At 37.6% G+C, this 22,302-nt stretch overlaps 1 protein-coding gene across 1 annotated transcript; it reads left to right on the forward strand.

The window, feature by feature from the left end:
• The first annotated feature begins 18,613 nt into the window (after window positions 1-18,613).
• On the forward strand, window positions 18,614-20,609 carry LOC149847223 (transcription factor DIVARICATA-like). The gene is made up of 2 exons (XM_089998346.1): window positions 18,614-19,025; window positions 19,993-20,609. The coding sequence occupies exons 1-2, from the start codon at window positions 18,652-18,654 to the stop codon at window positions 20,321-20,323; spliced, it is 705 nt and encodes a 234-aa protein (XP_089854472.1). The 5' UTR covers window positions 18,614-18,651; the 3' UTR covers window positions 20,324-20,609.
• The last annotated feature ends 1,693 nt before the right edge of the window (window positions 20,610-22,302 follow it).

Raw genomic sequence — 22,302 nt, forward strand, 5'->3', positions numbered from 1 at the left:
CCGTCGATATTTCGTCGCTAACAGGCGTAGCGACGATGAGGCGATGGTATGCTTACGTCGCAAATTTTTCAATGCTGACTGGCGACGGAATAAATCCGTCGCCAGGTCCGTCGCTAATTGCGATGGACAAACAAGCGCTTTATTCCGTCGCCAATTCGCCAGTACTAAACGGCAACCTCGGCTTGGCGACAGATTTACGTCCGTCGCTAAGATGTCGCTAGATTTATATACATACCGACGGATGTTTCTGTCGCTAATCCGTCGCAAAAATGAAAAAAATAAAAAAAAATTATTTGAAAATTAAATACCGAGAACGGTACAATTTATATTTCCTGTACAATTTATATTTCCTGTAAATAAAAGACAAACTACACTAAAAATTCTATATAAAAGAAATCTACAACAATTAATCATTCCACCTTAAAATTAACAAGTTTAATTATCTACAATTCAACAATTACAATTAGGAAACATAAAAAAATAGAACTTCTTCAACACAGTTCTCTAATCATCGCCAAGATTTGTGCGTCTTCTTGTTCATTGCCTTTATCTGTCCCTTCAGCTCCATTACGCTGATTATCGCTAGCAGCCTACACAAGAAAAGAACAGTCAGTATTGATAAACAAAATATAATGAAATAAATTACACACTATATGTGATTCTATCATGTGCTCATGTGTGTTCTAAGGCAATAAAAAACTTGTATATGTGATTCTATCATGCTCATATGTGCTCTAAGGCAGGCAAAAAGTTATATATGTGATTCTATCATGCTCATATGTGTGCTAAGACAGTCAAAAAATTGAATATGTGACTATAGCATGTTCATATGTGTTCTAAGGCAACTAGAAAAACTCTATATGTGATTCTACCATGCTCAGATGTGCTTTAAGGCAGGCAAAAAGCTATATATGTGATTCAATCATGCTCGTATGTGTGCTAAGGTAGTCAAAAAATTGAATATGTGATTATAGCATGCTCATATGTGCTCTAAGGCAGGCAAAGCAAAAAAAATTATATGTGATTCTATCATAAATGATATATGTTCTAAGGCAGTAAAAAAACTCTATATGTGATTTTGGCATACTCATATGTGTTTTAAGGTAGTCAAAAAACTGAATATGTGATTATAACATGCTCATATGTGTTCTTAGGCAGTCAAAAAACTGAATATGTGATTATAGCATGCTCATATGTGTTCTATGGCAGTCAAAAAAACTTTATATGTGATTTTATCATGCTCATATATGTTCTTAGGCAGTCAAAAAACTGAATATGTGATTATAGCATGCTCATATGTGCTCTAAGGCAGGCAAAAAACTTTATATGTGATTATAGCATGCTCATATGTGCTCTAAGGCAATAAAAAAACTCTATATGTGATTATAGCATGCTCATATGTGCTCTAAGGCAATAAAAAATTCTATAAGTGATTCTATCATGCTCATATATGCTCTAAGGCAGACAAAAAGTTATATATGTGATTCTATCATGCTCATATATGTGCTAAGGCAGTCAAAAACTGAATATGTGATTATACCTGAGAGGGATCTGCAATCGAAGATCCTCTATTCAGCATAATATTGTTGATCTCATTTCAGAGAAAGGGGGCGACGGTGTCATGGAAGTAGTTATTCAGTGATTCTGTAACGATCTGGCGTACATCATCACCGGAAAGAATAGTCTGTTGCTTGGAGCTTATGGCAGCGCAAGAAGTCGGTGAGCCGTAACTGGAAGAAGCAATAACTGGTGACGTGTTCATATTACTCCCAAACTCGAACACGCGACCTTTTTTGGGTTCACCTGCTGCAGTCACCCATGTTGTAGAATCAAATGATGGATGCTGAGTAGCGTCAACGCCATATCGCTCTACCATATGTTGCTCATATGCCTCTTACAAAATAATGTTTAAAGTATGCATTAATAATTAATGATAACATTATGATAACTTGCATATATATTGCAATGATTATTAATAGAATAAATACATACCATTGTCGTTATCGCCTTCTCTGATACAAAGACTCCCGTCGTCTTCCATTTATGTGTTTCAACAAACACGTCCTTATATGGTACAATGCCTCATTTTTCTGCTTCCTGCGAAGTTAAAGGACAAAAGATTTAGTTCACAAGTTTGCAACAATACTTATAAAATTAATATTATATATTAATGAGTTACCATTTTCTTTAGGTGGCTCCCAAATGTCTTAGATCCACCTGTGTGTAGATGGGCTTCGGGCATTTTTGCTCGATTTTGTGCAGCCTTCGTAGAGCGATTTCTAAATGCATCTCCCGCCCACTTATCGCACATTTCATTCCAGTAATCTCTCCTGATAGTAATAGGGTCATGGCCCTTCCACTGTAGTGGGTCATCTACTACGCCAGATGCTTTTTTTGCTGCAGTCTTCATAGTGTGCAGCATGTCTGCAAATCGATTGGCAGTCACCTTCTTCCACACCTTCCTTGCATCATTTTCTTCTACCATAGTTGCGATTTGAAGCCTATAAATATTTTCATAAAGTTAGTAGACATTACTTAAAATAATTAAATATGAAACACATTAACTATGAGGAACAACTGTATACCGTGAATGAGGACCATAATCTGTCTAACATCTCCTTTGGGTACTCTTTCCATTGAGCAACCGGTCCTGGTAGATGTTGAAGAAGTGCATTCTTAATCTTCCGTACTACTTCTTGTGGCTCAAACCTCGTGCTGCACATGAATTGTTACACAGTAAATATCAATATAAAATATTTATAAGATATGCAATAATTGAAAACGAAATACTTACGGTCGATTATCGATATACACTATTCGAATGAGTCTTCTTGTGTTAGACTGAGAAGACCTTGCTTCCTGTGTTGGCTCCTGACTTGTGTGATCAACTGTTGTAGGTGGGTCGTGTATAGGCGAAACATCATCTGTAAAAAAATACGTTAGAAGTTCTCAGAATGCGCATTTAAACTAATCAAGCATCCAATTAGTTAATCAATATACCTATCACAGGAGCCCGTGAAGATGAAGGTTGGGCCTGGCTACTACTAGATGAGCGACCACTGTAACCTCCACGAACCATATTCTAACAAATAACATATGTCATACAATACATTCAAATAATTCACATCAAGTATTACAATACATTCAAGTCATTCGCATCAAGTATTACAATAATTCAAATCATTCATATCAGGTACTACAATGCATTCAAGTCATTCACATCAAGCATTGCAATGCATTCAAATCATTCGCATCAAGTATTACAATGCATTCAAATAATTCAAATCATTCACATCAAGTATTCAATAATTCAAATCATTCGTTGCATAAATTACAATACATTCAAATAATTTAAATCATTCACATCAAGTATTGCAATGCATTCGAATCATTTGTATCAAGTATTACAATACATTCAAATAATTCAAATCATTCACATCAAGTATTGCAATGCATTCGAATCATTCGTATCAAATATTACAATACATTCAAATAATTCAAATCATTCACATCAAGTATTCCAATGCATTCAAATAATTCGTATCAAGTATTATAATACATTCAAATAAAATTTTTAATCATTCACATCAAGTGTTGCAATGCAACTCATGCATTCGCATCAAGTATTACAATACATTCAAATAATTTAAATCATCCACATCAAGTACTGCAATGCATTCGAATCATTCGTATCAAGTATTATAATACATTCAAATAAAATTTTTAATCATTCACACCAAGTATTGCAATACAACTCATTCATTCGCATCAAGTATTATAATACATTCAAATAATTCAAATCATTCACATCAAGTACTGCATTGCATTTAAATAGAGGTTTGTAGTACAAGATTTTGCTCACTAGCTTGAGAATTTTTCCTCGTCACTAGTTTGACTTTCTTCTTCTTCTTCTTCTTCTTCTTCTTCTTCTTCTTCTTCATTGTTTGCACATCCACTTAGTACATCATTTGGATCACATTCCTCTATGAATGTTTCATCGGCCAATGGAGATATGACATGCATATCATGCGCAACATCGTGACCATAAGCAAAGTCATAGACATCATCTGATTGATAGTAATCGTTGTCTTCAGCTAACTCATCTTCTTGTAACTGATCATACTCGGAGTATAGTTTGGACTTCACCTTGCAAACTGCCCACCATTCATTTCTATCTGACTTTTTTATACTCGGATATGAAGTATAATAAACTTGTTGAGCTTGCGAGGCTAATAACATGTGGTGATTTGGACATGATATATTGTTTTTTTGCTCCTTGAAATACATGCAGTGATTTGGACAAGCATCAATCTTTTTGTAACCCATACCTAGAGCGTTCACCATAACTTTCGCACGATAGAAATTTTGTGGCAATTTCTCATCTTTGGGCAACATACTCTTCACAATCATGCACAAACGGTCAAAACATGATTGACTCAAATTATACTCGGACTTCAAATTCATTAGTTGAAGAATTGCATACAAGATAGTGTGACTCTCACAATCGTTCCAAAGTGGCTCATCAGCATCTTTAAGTAAATCATAAAATCTACTAGCTGCATCGTTTGGTGATTTTTCATTTACGGCAGTTCTTACATCACTAGAACTCATAGCAGAACCCAGTTCTGTTCCTGCCGCATCAAATATCAAATCCGTATATGGATTATTGTGCACCACATTCACTCGTGCATCAAAATCGTTTCTAAATTCTTCTCCATGAAACGTCCAGTTCTGATAATCACTCACAAAACCCTTCATGTATAGGTGATGTCTAACGCTATGAGGTTCTACAAATCGATTATTCTTACAAATCTTGCAGAGACACCTAATCTGACCTGTGGGATCCACTGTACTGACACTTGCTGTTGCAAATTCAATAAAACTGTCAACACCATCCATATATTCATGCGATAACTCATTGTCCACTATCCTATGGTATATCCATTCGCGGTTTGTAGTTATTTTTTTATGATATTACGAATAATAGCCAAACGAATTAAAAGAGAACAATCAGAATGCTACGATGAAGAACATATCAAATTTATCATGCAATATATGATGTCATACAATAACAAGAATTTTGATGCATGCATTGATAACTTAATATTTTCATGTGCAAACTATTAATGACACGATACAATCATTTGAAATATGCTTTCATTATACAATTTCACATGGAAGTCATAATCAAATTGAAAGTTACATGCAAGCATGTATACAATTACATCAAACATTGCAATACATCGTAATCATTTATATCAAACAAATGACAAACATGTACCTGCATCAAACACACTTCAATATCTCACTAACTACTACCATGCCTAGCATGGACTCCGTACTCCAAAAATAAGAACACTTCAATATTCATACATTAAAATCATGCTCAGCATGATCTCCGAACTCCAACGAAGCAACCCTAAATATCAACAACTAAGTGAGTGTGTGAACAATAAAGTGTTACATCTAATAAATTAAATAACATGTGATACGCTTGCATCACTTACTCACCACGGGTATTTACCCGATTTGCATTGTTTTTGACACTTACTTACCACAGGTGGCTGAGCACGAGCTGGTTCCGTTGAAAAATTTGCACAAAAAAACACAGTTTCAAAATGAAGTCACCACGAAAAAAAAACTGTTCTGGCAAGGGGTCGACTCCCCTGCTGTTCCGGCAGGGGGTCGACTCCCTTACGAAACTTAGGGGGTTAACCCCCTTACGGAACGTAGGGAGTTAACTGACCCCCTGTTCGGGCAGGGGGTCGACCCCCAGCCTTTCCGCCAGTTAGTCGACCCCCTGCCGGAACAGCAGAGGGTCGCCCCCCTGCCTGAGCAGGAAAGGCTTGACCTCCTGCCTGTTAAGACAGATGGTTAAACCCCCTGCCGGAAAGGCAGGGGGTTAACCCTTTGTCGGGGTCGACCCTCTGCCCAGGTCGACCCCCTGCCGAGGTCGACCCCTTGCCGGAAAGGCAAGGGGTTAATTCCTTGTTGCTCCGGCAGGGGGTTTAACTCCTGCCGGAAAGGCAGGGGGCAGGGGTCCCCTGCCGGAAAATGCAGGGGGTCCTTTACCTTTCTCCGGGCGGCGGGGTCGACGGACGGTGGGACCTGCGAACGGCGGGAGTGGGACCGGCGAACAGCGGGACCAGCGAATGGTGAGAGCAGCAAAAGAAGAAAAGGAAAAGTTGTATGGGATTAGGGTTATTCGAAACTTAGCGACGACTTAGCAACGGATTTAATCTGTCGCTAAGCCCACGTAAATCAAATTTACGAAACCAGCGATGGACGATACGCCGTCACCAAGTCCGTCGCTATTTAGCGACGAACTAAAGTTTGTCGCAAGAGTCGTCGGTAAATCGTGCGGACGTAACGACAAAATAGTATGTCGCAAAATCCGTCGCTAAATAGTGACAGACTGGGCGACGGACTATATTTCGTCGCTGGTTTTGTATGCTTCATAGATTATAGCAACGGATGTTTTTCGCTCATTAATCCGTCGCTAACTAGCGACAGAAATATTTCGTCGCTACCGTCCGTCGCTAACAACGTGTTTTCTTGTAGTGAAAGACTTCCTCGGCAAGATCAGTGGACGTCCTACGAGTTCTGCTGCGGTCTAAATGAGAAGGAAACCCAACAATTTCGCAGTAAACGAGCTCTATTGTAAACCCTAAACTCTTAACAAATCTGATAATGTGGAAATCGGGTCATGCAAAGAGGCATGACAACTTAATTAAGAGCCCAAACGAGATTCTTGTGCACCAGTTTTCTCTTGCGAACTCATCAGAGCCTGTCATGAAACAAAAAATATAAAACATTGACTTAAGTATCACAAAAAATGCAAACTTCATCCCAACATTGATTATATACCAAAAGACTTGTAAAACTGAAGCTATCGTTGCCGAAAATCTGGTCTGGAGGAATCAAGGTTAGCACATTAGGTATTACGTCTTTAGGGTATTGCTACATGTTGGACATTACATGAGTTAGATATCGACAAGCTTCACGTAATGGGAAGCAATATAATGTCTTACATACCTGTTCATGAGAAGGGATTTGTTGCTTTTGATTAGAGGTTGGTTGTTTCTTAGATCTTTTCTTGCCAACCAATTCTAGTGCACTCTTTGTCCTTCGACGACTGCGATTAGCGGCAGGTTTTCTTTTGATACCCTTCGCTTCATGAATATGTCCATCATAATCAACAACGTTCAGTACTGACTTATTAAAGATGATGTTTAGGCTACAGCGCAATTTCTCAGGAGTGTCAAGCAAAGCTTGATTTTCACCTACGTTGTTCGATTCCATTATCTTCGACTGGTATTCATTCGCTACAACGAACTGAAGGTTAATTAACTACATGTTTTCAAGTAACTCCCTTGACGCTTTTCTCATGCATACATAGCCTTCTTTACTTCTCGATGCCAAATCAGCAACATGCATAAATGACCTACACACTTGTTGGTAACAGAAGGCTATGTGACACTTCTCGTCGACACCAGATTTACTCGCATTGTCCATATCAAGCATTTCAATCTTTGTTAGTCTTCTCCATCTTCACATTACATAAGACTCTGGTATTTCTTGTATCTTCTCTTGATTAAGTGCCTTTAATGCATGACAACATAAAATAGCTTTAAATTCATACATTTTGCATGAACATTCAACTCTTTCATTGTCCACATTGTACGTAACATGTGCTTCTTGCCTTTTGTGAAGCTTTTCGCCATCTCATAAAATACGGTATTTGCGCATATTCTCGGTTTGCACGGGTCCTTCTATATTGTAATTCATGACATGAAACACATCTTTCTTGATCCATTCAAATACAGTTAGTGTATACAGATCTGCAGGTCGCATCAATATTTTTATGCAAAAAGTTGAAGGTCGTGTATTGAAGCATTTCACGTCTTGTTCAAGCTCATTCTGTCTTAGACCGTCTACAAATAATTCATATTGTTCTATGAAGCGAAACATTGTTAAACATGAATACAGGGTTTTCTTCAACATGGCATGCATAGATTCAGCTCTTTGTGTGCTTATCATACCTGCACAAAAGTATTGTCTTCCATATGTCAATGCCCACTTCTCTTTTTCTGCATATAAATTTTGTAACCACAGACAATCTTCAAGGTCGTATGTCTGAATCATTTCCTCTCAATAAGACATAAAGGTGATCTCGTCTACGCTCTCAAGTACAAACCTAGTAAACTTTTTATCAAACTCTGTCTTCTGATTAAATATGTGTCCTATGTTCTTTGCTGCATTTTGAAAGATATGCCACAAACATAGGCGATGATGTGCATCTGGCCACACATGAAGCACTGCAGCCGCAATTGCGTGATCATCATCTGTAAGTACAACTTCAGGTTGCTTCTCGTTCATTGCCTTTGTAAATACTTTGAATAACCACTCAAAGCTTTCCTTGGTCTGGTCATACAAAAATGCGCCACCTAATATACAACTCTGTGAGTGATGGTTCACTCCGACAAACTGCGCAAATGGCCAATGTTCAGTATTAATCTTTATTGTAGTATCAAATACAAGCACATCATTGAAGCATTCATAATCTACTCTTGACTTTGAATCTACCCAAAACATATTCACAGCATATCCATCTTCATCCAGTTGCATTGCACTAAAGAAACTAGGGTCATTGCTTGATTCATTCTTTAAGTAATCAACCAAATAACATATTTCTCCATTCTTCATGTTATCGGTCATCTTCCTTCTCAAGTAGTTTCTTATATCCAAAGGTGTGAATGGCACATTATCGCAACCACCATCTATGTGGGCAAACAAATTGTATGTCTTCATTGGTGCAATGTCGACGCTATCGGCTATTTCAGCCATTGCAGCATGCGCTACAGTTACTTTACAAGGTGACCTTAACATAGGAGTGTATTCGTCGCAAAATTTTTCTCATCTTCCTTTCCTTGCGGAAGAGAGAGGGAAATGCTTTCGCGCTTCAAACTTGACCGGATTTTGGAAATTGTTTTAAAATACTCGCCTCCGTTTTGAAAATTGCGGGAAAATCCATGGGATGGGGCTCGACCTGTCGGTACGAGGTTCGACCGTTCCTGCCGCCTTTAACAGGGGTAATCGAACCAAGGACCAAAATTATGCTTGACTTAGTAAAATCATTGAAATTATGTTCTATCCTAAATGCACAGAGAATTCAGGCATGTGCTATGAGATTTGGTAAAATATAAGTTGGAAAATATGATGTATGCTTAGAAAATATTTGAAGTTGAAAGGTATTTCTCAGGAAAAGATGGAAATCAATCTCTCAGGAAAACTCAGACGAAGAAGGTTTGAAATCTCAAGAAAGTTTATAAAGAGTTGGAAAATCTTGAAGAAGTGAGAATCTTGAGAAAGTTTAAATGAGAATCTCGGGAAAATCTTGAGAAAGTTTATAAAGACTTAGAAAATTGAGAATCTCAGGACAATTTTGAGAAAGATTAGAAAGACTTGGAAAAATGAGAATCTCAGCAAAATTTTAAGAAAATTTATAAAGACTTGGAAAAATGAGAATCTCAGGAAAATTTTAAGAATTCTTGAGAATATATGAACTTTTGAAAAGGAAAGCACTTGTTGAGAAAATGCAGACTTTGAGAATTTTCTTAAGAAAATGATAGGAAATTTATAGGAAAGATTCATTGGAGAAGGAAATTTAGAACTTAGGAAATTGAAATCCTGAGAATCTTGTCTTTGAAATGTCTGAAAATCAACTTTGATTTTTTTGAGAAAGATGACAAATTTCTTTTGAAAAGAATCTTAAGAAAATAACATTCCAAGGAAAATCATAGGAAAACTTTGATTTGGAAAATCCAACTTCGAATATCATCATAGTTTCTTGAGAAGATCGATTCCATGAAGTGAAAATCTTTTGAGAAAATCATGAGAAAAACAAATGATGCAGATGATATGAATGAATGAATGCACTTTTGAAAAGATTTTTGAAAATTTTATTGGAAAAATGTGGATTAAGCCAAAGTAAATCCTTCATATATTCTGACTGTGGCCATGAATATATTCAGGGTTTATTTGAGTTAATTCACAATATTTGGAAAACATTGGAAATATGAGGTGCATTTTCAAGATAGCCTAAGAGTGTAGGCTCAATGTGACTGATAGAGAGATGATGGATTTGGGTTTCGTCCATATTCCGACTAGGGCCGTGAATATGGACTCCACCGAGTTCATCAACTCTCTAAGAGTTGGTGCTCGTGCCATTCGTGTTCATCCACAATGGGTTTTGAAAATTAAGATATATGCATCATAGAATCAGGATATTACTGAAATCAAATTATATGAGATGCGGCCTAATCTAAGCAGTAAAAGTAAATCTTATTCCAAGGTTTACATCGGATTGTTACATTGCATAACATAAAATAAAAGAAAATTGAAATGGAGCCAAGGAATCAACTTCTTCTAGATTTTCCTGCAAAATGAGAGTCAGTACAAAATAAACAAGGAAATGGACATATATATAATATATACAACGAAAAGACATATACAAATATCAAAATGCTAAAATAGGTGCTAAATGTCATGTAACAATGGAGGTGTAACTATATGAGAAAATATATGGATGTTCATACATGGAAATAAGAGCACATGAAGATATATATATATATATATATATATATATATATATATATATATATATATATATATATATATATATATATATATGTATATATATATATACATATATACGTATACATATAGATAAATATATATAGATATACATATATATAGATATATATATACATGTAATGAGAAAATATGTACATACTAATGGAAATTACGTATAATAGGTAAAAAACCAGAAATTACAGGTATATACAGTTTCTGTAGGTGATTTCACACAACCATACTTCTCAAATTATAATGCAATTTCCAGTGAAAATGGGCATGAAGCCTCCCTATATATCCATAATGAAGCACGCCAAAGATGATTGGGAGATCACGATTGGATATAGAGATATCCGTTCATGAATATGGCCAAATATCAAGACTGCACACTTACAGCAGAAAACGAATATGTGCAGGAAATGGGTTGTGGCAGCATCATGGACTATTTCAAGGATATCATGAAAAGGATATGAAAAGCTAGGTGAAAAGGTGAGAATGTCGTGGAAAATGATGAAACAATATGTATAATTGATGCTGCAAATGGGGTGATATTATAACAATATAGCAAACAAGAATTTAGCACTAAGCTAAGCAAAATTTCATAAAACCAAAGGTGATATTCCAGCCATAGCTTCATAAAACAGAAATTGTAGCATCAAATGATGAAGTTCCAGCCATAACTTCATAAAACAAGAATTTTACCATCAAGCTAAACAAAATTTCATAAATCAAATGATGAAATTCCAACATAACTTCATAAAACAGGAATTTGAATATCAATCTCATAAATCAAATGATGAAGTTCCAGCCATAGTTTCATAAAACAGAAATGGTAGCATCTAATGATGAAGTTCCAGCCATAACTTCATAAAACAAGAATTTTAACATCAAGCTAAACAAAATTTCATAAATCAAATGATGAAGTTTTTACAAGAGTAAGAGAAAAGAAAAATGCATGTAATAGCAAATACTCATGAAGGGATATATATATATATATATATATATATATATATATATATATATATATATATATATATATATATATATATATATATATATATATATATACATGTATATATACATATATATATCCATATATACATATACATGTATACATATAGGTAGATATACAATAGATATACATATATATAGATACATATATACATATAATGAGAAGACATATGTTTAATGGAAATTCCACATAATGGGTAAAACCAGAAAGTATATGTATATACAGTTTCTGTAAGGGATTTTACACAGCCATATTTCCCAAATTACGACATATTTCGCAACAAAATCGGGTATGGAGCTTCCCTATACATCAATAACAAAACCTATAAAAGATGGTCAAGAGATCATGGATGTATATTAAAATATCCATCCATGAAAGTGGCCGAATATCAAGACTGCACTCTTGCAGAAGAAGAGATGAGTAAATATAAAAGTGCTACTGTAAGTGGTGTCTGTGAAGGGTGATAGGTTTGTGTAAAAAGGTGAAAGGATTTACCAATGATATAGTAAATAATACAAAAACTAAAGTATATTGATGGGAGTAATAGATGAATCAATACACTGGTCCTTAGCAGTTGGTGATTGAGAACTGAGAGAAATTGTAAAATCTGGTAACCCAGTCTAACCTGTTACTGTTGCATGCTGATCTTGGGCTACTAAGCAATCTCAACAAGCTTGCCCACAGAACGTGGCATAGTCCAACTAAATTTAATTCAAGCTTGAGAGTTGTTTTTTAGGTCCTGTGTCTCCAATGTGCAGCCCATTTAAAGATGGAGGGGCTCAATGGGGCCAGGCTTGAGCCTGGAAAAGTGAAAATCACTACAAAGTGTGCTTAAACCCAGAACAAAGGGTCTGTGAATGGCTCAGAAGCGAATCTAGCCTAATACCATCTGGGAGGGCCCAGACAGGGCTGACCTCAACCTGATTCTGAACCACAACCAGGACCAGCTTTTCTTCAAGCATATGAAGAAGAGGCAAAGTACTGCATGATTAAGAGGTTCTCTACTTTGGGTAACAATAATCACATGTTTGCAAAAACTGAACACACATAGTTGAAAGCTACCAACACACTTGCAAACAAAATCAACATGAAATATCCATTCACAGCATAACTATGATAAAATAACTATCACAATCAGAAAAACTCAATATACAACCACATGGACCACATCTTTGGCACATTTCATGGCATCCTACCATATTTGATTATCTGGAAGTTGTACCAAACTATTCTAAGATGCAGTACTCACAAATGGTTTGGGAAGCCGTTAATGGTGAATCTGGAAAAGATCCCCTGCAAAGAGGGTAACGACTTGTTTCCCTTCAACAACAGATGCTTGATTTGATGATTCACATATGAATCATAGTAACACACAGCAGATTGTTGGAATATAGGTAGACGTATATTCTGTTGATGTAGCCTATATGCAAATCGAGATTGCCATTGGCAAATCGATATTGCAAAAGGGGCGTCCATGATCGTATATACCAGGAAAACAGAATTTAAACAGGAGGAGGTGAGGAATCTTACTGTGGCTGGAGCTCTGCAGCAAGGTAGGGAGCCTGCTGGATTTTTTGCTGGTGGGCTGAAGCAAATGAAGACGTTGGCTGGGCTTCTTGCTGGCTGGGCTGAAATGGTGGATGATGGGCAACTTGCTGCTGGTTTGAAAAGGATGGCAGGAAGCGTTGGAGATGGAAGAGAGCTCCACGCTCAAAAGGAAACACCCCTTTATAGCTTGTGGTGATGGACTCCCTGCAGTTGGGCTGAAGGCTGAAAGAAGATATGGACGGCAACTGGCTGGGGCTGAAAAAGATGCAAACTTCCCCTTTTTCCTTGGACAAGGGCGCTGGTGATGAAGGCCCTCCAAAACCCAAAACGCCTCCAATTCCTCTTGGCTCCTCCTCCCTTACCAAAACCCCCAAAAAGCAATTTTCCTCCTGCCTTTCCATCGGCCAGGCTCCCCTCTTTAAAGATTTTCCGCTCACCCTTTCAAAAGATCAGAGCCTTCCCCTTTTGAAATTCTGTTACCTTCTTTGAAAATTTTGAAACTGAAACATTAAAGTAGTCGTTTTTCAAAAAGGGCGCTCCTTATGTTTTTCAAAAAAATGTGTTTCATTTACCTAAGTTTTAGGTAAAATGAAAAATTTTGGAAATTATCTGTGGCGCCGTTTTGAGCTGTTTCCTTTAAAACTTAAAAAATTTTTATGTAAGCAAATTAATAAAAAGAAATAAAAAAAGAAAATGAATAAATGAGAAGCTTTTATGGAAATGCCACCTCAATTCATTTTTAAAATCCTTTTGAAAATAAAGTTTTGTTTTGTTTTTACAAGTCTTTTATTTTCAAGTGGGGTGCCACATGTGTGTGGGCCCACTAAAAAAAATAAATAAATAAATAAGAATTTTAAAAAGAAAATTTTGCAAATTGGTATGACCTCCGGGTGGGTCCCACTTGAGAATAAGATACTTACCTGAGAATCTGAGTATGATGCTAGTTCAAAGGCGGGTCCCGCTCCGTTTATTTGAAGATACGAAATAAAACATTATTTGTTTTCAAGAATTTGGAAAAATTGGTTTTTCAGAGCAAAATATGGATAAAGTAAATGTAAAAATTTTGTAAGGAGATTTAAAATCCTTTTTTTTTTGCAAAAAGTTTTGAGATAAAATCTTTAAAATCAATATCCAAATATCCAGATTGTTTTTCTTCAGAAAATTTTTGTAAATCAAAGTCCTGGGGGTAAAATGGGAAAATTTGGTAATTTTGAATACCCAGGGTTTTAAAAATCAATTTGAAAAAGTTTAAAAATCAAATCTGGATGGACAATTTTGAAAATCAGGAGTTCTGGATCTCAAAGTGACATGCTATGCAGTGAAATGATGCAAAGTGTTCATGCAATGCGATGCAAAGACATGTTTCAGTGAAATGTCACTCTGAGCTTAGACTTGGAAATTCTAACTTTTTGTCCAAAAAGAGGATTTTGAAATTTTGCAATTTGAAGATGTTTTTGAACCTAAATATAGAAATTTTGAGGCTCAAGAGTGAAATTTAGGACTTTCTGCAAGGTTCAATCTCAGAAAATGACTATTTTTCCCTTTCATTGCTTCTGGAGAACTGAAATGTGCCGATTAAGGGCAATGTCAAGAATGTGAGTGAAAATTTGGGGTGTTTACAAGGAGTCATAAATGATACATATAAATCATGATTATGATCACTGATTAAAGTATGAACTAGAAATTTTTCATTCGGATGTCTTCTCAAAACCATTCCCGCTTGACATCCACATCTTGATTCTGACATGCTCCTTGTTAGATTTTCCATTGATTTCTTCTAACCTTGCTTAGAACAAACATATGTCTTTCTCACCACGACACCCTGTGCATTTTTTGACCAAGAAAATCTTCTCACACTGAAGCCAACTTTTAAGGCATAATCATTGTAAAATTTATATGCAACTTCATCATTATTAAACTGCATTCCTTCTACCAGAACATAGTCAAGTGTACTTTCATGTTCATTCCCAGTGCCTACACTTTTATTATGTGTACTGTCATGATAATCTACCTCATTATTGAATTGCATTTCTTCTACTGAAACATTCAAGTCAAGAGTGGGTCTAATGCCTGCACCCTTCTTATCATGTGCATCATTAGTGCAGATGTTCAATTCTTCAGTTACGTCATTAGTATAGATGTTTAATTCTCCATATCTTTCAATTGATTGAGCTAGATCATCTTTATTACAACCTGATGATAAGCTCAACAATGTTATAAGCAATATATCAGTTTGTGTTTCCAGCAAAATAGCAAACAAATCGATATTAACTAACAAAAACAATATCTCACAAATCGGTAGTATATTACTAATACAACGGTTTGAGATACAATGCATATAATGAGTGAATGTAGGATACCTGATGGGGTAGAGGCCCTTCCTAGCATTTGTAAACAAGCATTCTTGTCAACAGGTTCCAGCGTCTTACAAATATCGATAAGTTTCCAACCATCGTAAGAACAAGATCTACCTGCAGTAACAAAACAATGCCTTAATGGCATACAAGACGACATGCGTTCTTCATCGATAGCATGATGAGATGAAAAGCTACTCACAACGCTTTAATGGCACTGGTCGAAATGTTTGTGCATCATTGCTTTCTTCCATAATGCCTAACGACAACGCAAAAGAAGAGACGACACAAGAATGTTTTGTAAGCAATATATCATATTGTGTTAGCAAGCGCATACGTTTACTACGATTTGATCAGGATGTATATAACAACGGATACCGATAAGGGTTAGTAAGTCAAAGAATCGATTTAATGAATGACAGTATAAAAGCAAGTGCGGTTTGATATTTGCTTATACTGAGCATCGAGTTGTCACTTACCATGCCAATAAAAGACACGAAATGTCGTACATGTGTGTTGACGATAACGATGTCAGTAGATCCAAGAGGTTGTGAAGCGAGTTCAATAGAAATCGCTGACAGAGCAGCGATTTGAATGTGAAAATCGCCACCGCATGCGTGTAACGATGTGTTTCTGCACTCACACATTTTCAAAGTCTGTGTACAAATATCTTATGAATACATATTACAAAACATATAATATCTTACAAATCGATATACATATCGAATAATATATTAAAAATCGATATGACAGTTCAGCATAATAACTTATAAATCGACAATACAAAACCATAATATCTAAAAGGTCGATAAATATATCGCATAATAAATTACAAATCGATACGGAAGAAATTGAGCATAATAGCAAACAAATCGATATTAACTAACAAAACAATATCTCACAAATCGGTAGTATGTTACTAATACAGCGGTTTGAGATACAATGCATATAATGAGTGAATGTAGGATACCTGATGGGGTAGAGGCCCTTCCTAGCATTTGTAAATAAGCATTCTTGTCAACAGGTCCCAGCGTCTTACAAATATCGATAAGTTTCCAACCATCGTAAGAACAAGATCTACCTGCAATAACAAAACAATGTCTTAATGGCACACAAGACGACATGCGTTCTTCATCGATAGCATGATGAGATGGAAAGCTACTCACGACGCCTTAATGGCACTGGTTGGAATGTTTGTGCATCATTGATTTCTTCCATAATGCCTAACGACAACGAAAATGAAGAGAAGACACAGGAATGTTTTGCAACACAAGGCAGGCACGAGAAGGCGACAATGTGTTGTAAAACATGATAAAAAATAAGGCGAAAACCTCGACTAGAGACAAAGGCAAAGCTTGCGTTGACAATGGGAGCTACTGTTACAGCAGATGGCGCAAGAGTTTAATGAATAGCGAACGTCTACACCTTAAATAGTTAACATCAAACTTTCTGGATAGAGGACTTTTTCGTCATTTTCTCAAACTGTAGTTTCTCAACTTTTGAATGAAGGATATTTTTGTCATTTCCTCAAACCGTTATTTTAGGACAAGAAAAGCAAGTAAGGGTGATTAAGTCTTTGCAACAGCACCAGAGTCCGATGCAAAGTTATGTCAACATACACGGGAATACGAGCTCCATGTGCATAAATATGTGGCGCTCATTCGCCCCCCCCCCCCCCCCCCCCCCTCCCGAGCACAAACATGGGATTCAGTGAATCATCGAGGGTGAGCATACACCACCTTCCCAACAAAAGTAAAAGGCATCAAATTTACCAAAGAAACAAACAACCGTAGGAAATCAATTTCTCCTTATTTCAATTTCCAAACACAACCACCCATCCAAGGGTATTTCCGTTCTTTCACTACTATAAGCCAACTAAAGAAAACGACAAATGCCTCAGTCCACTTTCATGCCTCGTACTGGATGACCTGGCCCTCATCCCGCCACGTCGATACCGTACCCTACGTGGGGCCCGCAACCGCGTAAGGTTCCACGTGAGCTTATCAAGTCCAAGTCGTTCACGTCAACTGTTAATATATCGCCACGTGGTACGTTGGCAACGCTGATGTGAAAGACAATCAACGTCAGGGATTAACGCGCAGCCATTTTGCCGACCTCTCAAAACTTCAAACCATCCCCCCTAGTTTCAGTTTGGTTGCCTTCACCAGGAAGCAACGAGTCGAGACTCGGACAGACTCGACTCGGAATGTGGTGCCTCGTTCTTGGCCCCTGTTGGTTTGGCACTGAGCTTGGATTTGCATCATCCCCGATCTAGCTGACTTGGTTGGGTACCGAATTTGTGGCACCAGTGGGCTCGCCCGGTGAAGCTAGGGTTTGGATCTTTGCGTTCCCAATTATCTCAATCCCAAAGTTTTCCCCCCAAATCAAAACAGACCCTCGACCTAACCTTGCTCTTTGCATAATCATGTGGTCCGAAAAGGAACGTGATTCAGGCCTTTGACCCATGGATAGATTAGAGCCAAACTTTGTCTTATGTAATCTCAATGTCACAAGTGTGGGATAAAAATATGTTTTTTAAATACATAATATATATAAGAAAACATAAAAAAATTAATGAAAATAAAATTAAATAATTTTTTAAAGAATTAAAAAGGTGCTAATATCATATTAGTGCCATAATGAAATTACACAATCAGAAACAAATCCACCGGGTGCAGTGTAACCACTCTAAAGTCTTAACCGATCCGATATAGTAAGCTCTAAACCGGTTTGGAAACTCCGAGTCAGACCCGTCCATAAACCGACAGACTCCCCCAATTGAATGCAATAAACAAATGAGACCGAACAGTCTCTCCCAACTTCCCACAGAGAATCTCAGCCGTCGGAAACAGGGGCAGGAGTACTGTCGTAATTATAGAATGTGGACTGGCCGTCCATCTCGTGGAAAAATGTGCACGTGGGCTGCTACGTGTGCTGATCGAAAAGCCAACCTTATCCACTCTGCTTGTTCGAAGCCCCCAAAGAGCCCGAAAACGTGTTGCTTTCTCATTAAAGGCGGCCGTTTCGCTTTCTCTCTCCTCTTTATCTCTCTATAAATACTACCAAGCCCCCCGCCTTCCGACTCAATTTCAGCAAAACCTCATGTTTTCCGACGAGTTTTCCGGCCACTCCTTCGCCATGGATCAGCAGTCCGGCAATTGGACCCCCCAGCAGAACAAGCTCTTCGAGCACGCACTTGCCATCGTACCCGAGGATGCGCCGGACCGGTGGCAGTGGATCGCAGGGCTCGTCGCCGGCAAGTCACCGACCGAGGTCCGACGGCACTACGAGGAGCTCCTGCACGACCTGTTCGAGATTGAGTCCGGCCTGTTTGAATTGCCGAATTATAGTGACGGCTCGTGCGCAACGAGCTGGGGCCGGGACCAACATGACCCGGGTTCGTCAACCGGGTCCAGGAACAAATCTGGTGAGGGTGAGAGGAGGAAGGCGGTACCTTGGACGGAGGAAGAGCACAGGTACGCTCCCAATTATATCTTTGTTCTTTTCTTCTGCTCCTTCGCCTTATTTCAGTCCAGCAAATGACACAAAGATATTTGGAGTGGGTCCCACCGTGTGTCTTTTTTTTTTTTACTTTTTGGCACTTTTTTGTTTAAAAATATTTTGCAAATCAGTGGTGGCTTATAGTATATTTATAGATTAATGGTCATTCTTAAATTGTTTTCTGAGTTTACGTTTCTCTATCCGTAATGTTTTTGGATATCATTGTCCCTGTGATCTACAATGCTCACATGAAATTTGATGAAAATAACTTTTATCCAAACTCTGATAGGTCACATACTCGCATACAACCTATATCGAAGTTTACGATGCATTGCCACCAGCCACCAGCCACCAGCCACCAGAAATCAAGATATTGGGATTGAACTTGTCAGCCATTGCCAGTATATTTGAGACCTTACTGTTCATCCATGAAATGAACAGCAACCCAAAGACCACCATTTTTTATTGTTTCTCGGCCGTTCATTTTTCGTGCTTTAAATGTCATTCATATTTACAAGATGAATGGCTCTGAAATTTTTTGTGAGACCCGTATCTAACCATGGCGTTTGCGTTGGCATTCATCACAGAGATTACTGTCTGTCTCTATGTATTTGGACTCCCTTCACTTTGCCCAAGTGCATATTGGGTCTGTCTATTAATGTTATCGTCAGTGTCCCACTCACAGTGACCTTGGGGTAGCGTGCCGCTTCCTCATTGGTTTCGTTAGAATTGCACCATCAACATGAATCTGACTTATTAGGGGGGGGGGGGGGGGGGGGGGGGGTATTCACACACGTGTACGTGTGCGAACACACGTGCACATGTGTGAATGATACCTCAAGCTTCCTGTTAACCTTTGGCAACCATTTTAGATAGTCATATGGTATGAATATTATCAAGTACGTAGCCTCTGATCTTGGAATTGTGTTTGTTTTATGTTAGGTTGTTCCTAATAGGATTGGAGAAGTATGGGAAGGGGGATTGGAGGAGCATATCTCGAAATGCAGTGATCTCAAGGACGCCAACCCAAGTGGCCAGCCATGCACAGAAATACTACCTGCGGCTTAACTCGATGAAGAAGGAGAAGAAGAGGTCTAGCATCCATGACATAACGACTGTGGAGGATACATCCATACCTCATGATTCCCCACTTCAGATGGTCATGAGCAATACTAGGCCATCTTCTAGTTTGGATCACCAAGCAATGCCAGCTCCTAATCCGTACCAAGCCCTAGGTTCTTCTCGGTTTGAGCACTTTGGTTATAGCTTCTAAGTCCATATGGAGTGTGATGTACCCATTGTCATGTAGAAATCTATTCAGGTAATTAGAAGCAATTCCTAGTGACAGTGAAATGGGTAATTAGCCTATTAGTACAGTTGAGCCAACTGACATGATTTACTAGAGTTAAGAGGGAGATCTGCAGTTGCAAATTCAACCTTATTAATGCTTGATTTGGCTGATATTTTGTTGCTCTGATGACTCCCACCTCATGTATGCTGACTTTGTTATTGAGTAACCTCTTGTGAAATCAGATATTTTGATTTTTTCTTTCTTTTCAGTGTAAATTGGTTACTTTTTTTTTCTTTTTTCTTTGGGGGGGAGGGTGAGGGCAAAACTGTTCCTTCGCCAAACACCCTTCATAGATGTTTTCTGAAGCAACAATGTTTATGTGGTATTATGTATCAGAGTATTATCCACCAAGCCCAACGCAACAAGATCATTGCTTGCCATGCAGTTGATATTTTTGTATTATGAGTCATAACCAACAAGATCATTGATGGCAATGAAGTTTATGTTTTTTGTATTATGAGTCATGACCAATATGCCATACTGATCACATCTTTTTCATCTTTCCATATTGGCAAACTACGACTGTTTGGACCAATCCTTATCAACAAGTCATGACTTCTAAAAGGATTTTCCATAAGCAGCTAGTGGACATGAGGAGGGCCATTAATTTGGTCAAGTGACTAGCAAGAAGAATTAGTTAGAACTTAGAAGGCATACTGTTCTGTGAAAGTGCAATTCAAGCTTTTTTAGCAGCAAGTTACAGTATCAAGGAAAAGGATTGACCTGTCAGGCAGGCTTGTTGGGACTCGGGTAAAATCCGGTCAAGTTGGTGTTTGGCATGCAGAAATGTTGGGAATTAGTCTGCATCTTGGACTCTACAGCGTATTTTTCTGAGATTGTGGTTTATTCTTGTTCGTCTCGGATTCATCTTGTATATTGTAGGGTGCTTATTTTGTTTTGAAATAAAAGAGACAAATGACCTCTTGGGTCATGGACATGTATACCTATATACCCCTATTTATTGAGTAAATATTTGGTACCAATGAAGGTACAGAACTATTGAGATGAAAATCATATGTGCGAGTTATATCGACTCAATGTGACTGCATAGATGTGCTCTGCATGGTTTGTTTGTTAAAGATCGAGTTTTGGATCATGTTTTTGTGATGTAAGAACATGATTTTTTGAGTTGTGAAATTTTGGTACATTGTGGACCGTTGATTTTTAAAGACCTTGAAAACCCTGATTGCTTACATGTCGTGGTTGCATGATTTAAAACTCATTCCTCACTAACCCAACCATCTAAATTGAAAAATTATGAAAAGAAGGTCATTTCTACTCAATATCTCCCTACATTAGTGCCAAATGTTTACTGCTATTTATTCTCGTCTTAACAATATATAGTCCATGTTAGACATAAGCACAGAATGAAAAACAATCATTTGGAGATCAAGAACTTGGGTTGCTTGATAGTAGAAACACAGAAGTTCATGAACTTGGTCATGCTTTACATGGTGCTTACAAAGTGTACTAACATTGCAAGAATAATGAATGGAGTATCCATATGTAACTGAAAATACCACCCTTCTAAAATGCACCTTTCTTCTAAAGTTTTCCTACCCAAGTCATTGATTGCTCGTGTGTGTGTGTGTGTGTGTGTGTGTGTGTGTGTGTGTGTGTGTGTGTGTGTGAAACCAAAGGATCTCACCTCTTCGGTTATTAGATCCTCAAAATCTCCCTTAATGCGGAAATCCGTTTATTGAGATCTTAGGTTCTCATATCCGATGTTGTTAAAATTGGTCTAAATTGGCTGATTCAGACCAATTCGGCTCAATGACGATTCAAAAGGGGCTGATTCAATTCATTCTTATAAGTTTTGTAAGGGGATAAAAAATGATTTAGTATTTTTAATTGTTTAATTACACATGTCAGAGGATGGTAAAAAGTTATCGATTCACAAA

Source organism: Nuphar pumila, chromosome 2, assembly GCF_984573655.1.
Source record: "Nuphar pumila chromosome 2, dmNupPumi1.hap1.1, whole genome shotgun sequence".
In the NCBI taxonomy this organism is placed as follows: Eukaryota; Viridiplantae; Streptophyta; class Magnoliopsida; order Nymphaeales; family Nymphaeaceae; genus Nuphar; species Nuphar pumila.